This window comes from Gossypium raimondii, chromosome 3 (assembly GCF_025698545.1).
Source record: "Gossypium raimondii isolate GPD5lz chromosome 3, ASM2569854v1, whole genome shotgun sequence".
Lineage (NCBI taxonomy): Eukaryota > Viridiplantae > Streptophyta > Magnoliopsida > Malvales > Malvaceae > Gossypium > Gossypium raimondii.
Window position 1 is genome coordinate 54066742 of NC_068567.1, and position 6072 is coordinate 54072813.

Sequence of the window (6072 nt, forward strand, 5' to 3'; positions counted from 1 at the left end):
ATTCTGTTATAATTTAATAATTTAATTTAAGTTAGAATTGTGTTAAGGGGACGTTCCCCGGCTTCCATCAAAGGAACCCCCAATCTGAACGCAGCCGCTAATATCAGAAATTTCTAAAACCAAGTCTCAGCCTCAGGTTCTAGAGGAGGGAAGCGGTTAAGCCCTTCCCCAAGACCCCACGCGCCATGCACCACAATTACTAGCTACTTGCGTCGCCTGACCAGAATCACGCCCTCAGAGCGCGTCATAAATTGACCTTGGCTTCCCTACTCCCCCCTTGTAATCAACGAGGGCAACCCACCTGGAACTTTCTTTTCAAATAATCGTCAACCCAAAATTTGTACTTGTCTCCCTTTGGTAATTTCCCCTTCATCTTCTTCCTTCTATCTCCTGCACCTTTCCTAATCTTGCTTACTAAGGAACTAATATAATTTATTCAACTACTTTAATACTTACAAGAAACATCAAACAAAACAACCTTTTCCCCTTTATTATTTTACAGACACCCAAAATTTAGAATAATCAAATCCCCATTCGATTCTGGAAAAAAATGAAAATTATGCTGCTTCCGCCTTTTCCCAGTTGAAAACATGAGGAACCCGGTTCAAGTCTCTTCCTAAGAAAAAAATAAACGGCTTATCTCCCCTATATACATAGTACTAACCATTTTCAATTTAAAAAAGCCCCTTTTTTTCCGTTGAGATTGGTGTTGTTCGCACATGGAGATTTTTACAAAAGCCAAGGCTGTGAAACTCAGGGGTCACCTTGAGAAATACTTAGTGGCCGACGATGATCAAGAAGCCGTGCGCCAAAGTCGAAACAGCTCAGGCAAAAGAGCTAGATGGTTCGTGGAGCTTGTTCATGATAAACCGAACGTGGTCCGCCTCAGAAGCTGCCATGGAAAGTACTTAGCAGCCACTGATATACCCTTTCTTTTAGGCATGACGGGTAACAAGGTGCTGCAAACGGTACCCGATAAGATGGATTGGAAACTCCAGTGGGAGCCTATAAGAGACGGCTTCCAAATCAAGTTGAAGACCTGGTGCGGTAAATTTTTGCGTGCCAATGGGGGGACCCCGCCTTGGAGGAACTCCATCACTCACGATGAGCCTCATACTGGAGCGACGCAGAGATGGATATTATGGGACGTGGAGGCGGTTCAGGTTCCAGAGTCGGACTCGGTATTGGAGTATATATCGTCAGTTTCGAGCTTTTCTTCGGTGTCCGATGACGTTTTGGAGGCTTTGAGCGATGATGTTTTAGGGTCAGGCCCACAATCCCCGATCTCAGTCGTCTCCTCCGTCAAGTCTCCGAGGTTTTCAGTGTTTTCAACCGGGTCAGCCAAATTGTCACCCAAACAGGTACGTACTGTGCTTCGACTTTTACCTTTATCCTTAATTAACTCAAATGAGAAGGTAAAACACAATTTTTTATCACTAAATCAATAATTTGATTGACTACCCTTAGTTTAAGTGATCTTATTGTTCTCAATTTCATAATCAAAAGTTAAAATTATTGATGGTATGATTAGAAAGAGTGAGAAGAGAAGGTCATTAAAAACCTATACCTATTACTTTTGCCAATCTATGCATAACGAAACATAAATTACATTGAATCCACGTATACTCAGGTAACCTACCAATTAAAGACGTATCAATATTGTAGGTAGAGCTAAAATTTGACTAAGCATAAAAACAGGCTTAATTTCCTGCTTCTAGAAAAGCTGGTCTCGTGTGACCCTTTTGCTTGCTTAATGAGAAAGCATTATTAATGATATGAAAACATGCACGAAAATGACCCATGTTATTGTTAAAACCATACATTATATTATGAGTTAATTGAGACTTTTGGATTGTTTTTGCCCTATTGGAAAATGGAATGCAGACGTATAGTTAAAGAGAGTACTAATACAAATATATATAGTTGGCATTACGTGAACCTAAGAGCAACGTTATGTTGGTGTTAGGGTTAATTAGAAACATTTCTTAATCAATTATGCTCGTAATAAAACGATATATAAATACAATTTATTATAAGAGATTGCATTTGATTGTACACTAACTAAAAATCTCATGAAATCACCAAATTTAGAACAGATAGACTCCTTAACAATTGTCATTAACACACATACAAATATTGAAATATATAAATATGTGTCGTTATGAAAATTTTGAAAGATAAAAAGGGAGCACCACTTAATTCACCTACTCTTCCGCACTAGGGAGCTCCACTTTTTCTCCTTTCTGGTTTCAGTATCTGAAATTCGTCTCTCCCCTTCATGTTTCTTGAATAGACATCACCCATTTCTATTTTTCTTTTTCCTTCTTATATATAGAAAAAAGTGAATTAAAATATTTTTATTTTTTTACCCATATATAAAATAAGTTTTTGTTTTGGTCAAAAACAAATAATTTATGTGTATGTCCTTTTATTAGTTGCTTTTCCTTGGCGGCAATGTCTTCCTCTCATAGAAAAAAGAGGATAATGTGAAATGACTACACATTGTTTCCATGTTATATAATTAAAATTAAAAAATATTATTTTACAAATAATTAATCAACCAAAGCTACAATAATCCTCGTCAATAGTCAACTAAGTTGAAGGGTAGCTTTGTGCATACGAAACATGAAAGATTTTGCGTCAGGCACTGAAACATTGACTAGCACAACGCCCTAACCCAGAACTATATAGGGAAAACAAGTAACATCTCTCACGTGCCAAATCGTCCACAGCTCACACGGAACTTCTCCCTCGCAAACTAATATTTGTACTTCTGCCACGTAATTGCCGCGTGTGCAAGCTCCTTTCTAAAGCGGCTGGCGCTGACTGGATCTTTCCATCAATCCAGCTGCCCTCATCTATTGTACGTACAGATATAAATATGACTTCCCTTTCAGACATACGAAAGAAAGAGAAACCAAAACCAAGTTGGGTTACGAGAAAATAGTAATAAGGTTTGGGTTGGTCTTTGTTTGATTCTTGTGTTCACTTCGTCTGCCTTGTTTCAACAGGTAAACTCTAACAAATATCAGGCGGGGATGGATTTGTTCCTCAACGCCAAAGCGGTGCGCCTACGTGGTCACCATGACAAGTATCTCGTCGCCGAGGAAGACGAAGAATCCGTTTCTCAAGACCGAAACGGATCCTCCAAAAGCGCTCGATGGACCGTCGAATTCGTACCCGGGTCAGAAAACATCATCCGCTTAAAAAGCTTTTACAACAAGTATCTCACCGCCTCCAACCAGCCCTTTTTACTTGGGATGACTGGTCGAAAGGTGATTCAGTCGCTGCCTAGGAGGCTCGACTCGTCGGTCGAGTGGGAACCCATTAAAGTAGGATCTCAGGCAAAGCTCAAGACTCGTTACGGTAACTTTTTGAGAGCCAATGGAGGGTTACCGCCTTGGAGGAACTCGGTCACCCACGATATTCCTCATAGGACGGCTACTCAAGATTGGGTGTTGTGGGATGTGGATATTGTGGAGATTCAAGTCCAGTCTCCAGGGAGTGGTCTACGGCCCTCGGCCCCTCCTGCTGTTCCTCACGGTGATTCCTTGAACTTCGAACCTACTTCACCTTCTGCAGTTTCTGCCAATTCTGGACACTTTTCAAGACAAGAGGTTCGAAGATCTAAAATTTACCTTTTAAGAGTTTTTTTTTTTTTTTTTTTTGAGTATCCGAGTTAGAGCAGGGGAAAAGATATTTCTTTGAATAATTTAACTATTTGATGAATTGGGTTGGTTTGTTTTTTTAATTTATTGTTGTCATTTTTTGAAATTTGCAGTCAAGTGATTCATATGTGGGTTCATCACCTCCAAAATCCGAAGGTAGGACAATATACTACCATGTAGCGGATGAAAATGGTGAGGTTGATGATGAGGCAGTAGAGGGGTACTCTTTTAGTTTTAAGGGCAATGGAGTGGATGAACTAACTCATAAATTGAAGGAAGAGACGGGCCTTGAAGATGTTGTGGTGTGCACTCGCAGTCCTTTGAATGGGAAGCTATTTCCTCTCCGATTGCAGCTTCCTCCTAATAACTCCGACATGCATGTCGTTGTAGTTCCATTAGCCTCCAAAGGTAAGAGACTTCTCTTTGAGTTGGTTCTGAATTTTCCGTTCACTCTTATGCTGAATGCATGCCATAGTAACTCACCTCTTCCATAAAGTCTATGCTTGGTAATTGTACTGTTGTTTCTTAAGTAGCTCATTATAACTCATTTTTCAATGTTCTTTTGGTTGGGTGTTACAGTGGGAAGAAATTTTGCGAAACAAGGAATTAATATGTGAGAGCTCCATGGAAGGAATGTAATAGATATTATGGCGACATAACATGCCTTGTACATTCTACTCATCAAGTCTTTCTTATACTAGATTTAAGTATTCAATGAGTCGGCAACATCCCATTGCGTTTTTCAGCTATAAGTTGGGTAAAAGTCCAGTGGAGAGTGTAATGTTCCTGCTATGGCAGAGATTGATTATATTGTGTAGAATATTGACGTGGATACATGCTTTTTATTTATTTATTTATTAAGCGCTTCAATAATTGGGTTTTGATGTATAAAGATTGTAACAAAACTTATTTCAAGTCCAAGATATACATCATCTTATTGCTTTGCCTCTTCAACATTTTTCATCCATAAATGATGCGGGGCCTGAGAGGAAGTGGGATGCCACAGCAGACTGGTGCTTCATACGAATGTAGGCGGGCCTGGAATATTGATAAATGGAAGCCACCCCCACTATCTGTTTATTTAATTATAAAAATGAACAAAGGTTTTGGAGATGTGTGCATAGGGTTGGGCTTGAGTTTGGATGGGGAATATGTAGTATTACCATTTTAGCAACACATTACTTGGGTTTGAGTTTGGACCCTATTCACATATCTTTCTTTAAGATACTAATTTTTTTTGTACTTAGAAATTATAATTACATCTATAAAAATAATATTATATAATTAGATCACACATTGGATGCTGGATTCAAGCTTTAAATGTGGGAGAAAATCTTTGTCTATATATTTTAAACAAGTATAATTTTTTTTGTGCAATTTTATTTTTATCATGCCACCTTTGTCCGAAATTTCAAAAATTTTGGGTAGAATTTTTTGGGCAAATAGCTTGGTCTTTAAACAAGCCTAATTCTTTTGTGCAAGCTTTTCTTTTATCATAATGTTTTTGCCCGAACCTTCAAAAATTTTGGGTGGAATTTTTTGGGCAAATAGCTTGGTCTTTAAACAAATCTATTTTTCGATATCCAGTCCATTGGATCTCAATCAAAGCTAGAGTCAAAACAGATTGGCTACCTAAATAAAATCAAATTCTCCCAATATTATTTTCTCTATCTGCAATATTCGAATTTTGCCTCGTACTTTCGATCTAATAGAGGTTGATGGGTAATTACAATTAGGCTTAGTACCTCCTTTGGCCCTTGTATTATAGCTAAATTATCATTTGATACATGCACTATTTTTTATCAGTTTGGTCATTGTACTTTACTTTTGTTATCAGTTTGGCCTCTATACTTTAATTATGCAATCCCCGTTACCTCAACATAAATTTCTATTAAAAAATTAAACCAACCAATGACACGCAGTGATGCCTTACAATTTTTTCAAATTCACTTAAAATTTTAAAAGTATAAAAATATTAAAATTTCAAAAATCATAGAAGTTTTATAAAAAACCCAAAAATATGAAAACTAAAATAATAAAAATACTTTTTGAAAATTATAAAAATATAAATCATAATTATGAAAAATTCAAAAATACGTGTGTTTGGAATTTTAGGTCTTTGGAAAATTTTAGAATTCCATGGCACTTTTTACTAAAAAACTCAACAGTCGTTAAAAATATAAAAAATCATAAAATGTACAAAGAATTCGTAAAATTTCTAAAAGAATACCATAAAATTATTTAAAAATTCATAAAATTCTAAAATTTTATAAAACCAAAATTCGAAACAAATTTATCTTTTAAAATTTATGAAATCTTTTAAATTTTTAGAAGTTCTGAATAGTTATAATTTTAAAAATATTTTTTATAATCTTCGAAAATATATTATGATTTTTTATACATG

At 36.5% G+C, this 6072-nt stretch overlaps 1 protein-coding gene across 1 annotated transcript; it reads left to right on the plus strand.

Annotated features, from left to right (window-relative positions):
* Window positions 1-267: 267 nt before the first annotated feature.
* LOC105794732 (uncharacterized) lies at window positions 268-4622 on the plus strand. Its single transcript, XM_012624035.2, has 4 exons — window positions 268-1361; window positions 3012-3617; window positions 3782-4076; window positions 4248-4622. Exons 1-4 carry the CDS (start codon window positions 720-722, stop codon window positions 4283-4285), a joined length of 1581 nt encoding a protein of 526 aa, XP_012479489.1. The 5' UTR covers window positions 268-719; the 3' UTR covers window positions 4286-4622.
* The last annotated feature ends 1450 nt before the right edge of the window (window positions 4623-6072 follow it).

What these genes read in the sequence shown, in the direction of transcription:
- LOC105794732 (XM_012624035.2), top strand. Translation starts at nt 720, where the DNA reads ATGGAGATTTTTACAAAAGCCAAGGCTGTGAAACTCAGGGGTCACCTT. An exon ending in CCAAATTGTCACCCAAACAG is followed by an intron (nt 1,362 to 3,011) that starts GTACGTACTGTG and finishes TTGTTTCAACAG; the next exon opens with GTAAACTCTAACAAATATCA. An exon ending in AGTTCCATTAGCCTCCAAAG is followed by an intron (nt 4,077 to 4,247) that starts GTAAGAGACTTC and finishes TGGGTGTTACAG; the next exon opens with TGGGAAGAAATTTTGCGAAA.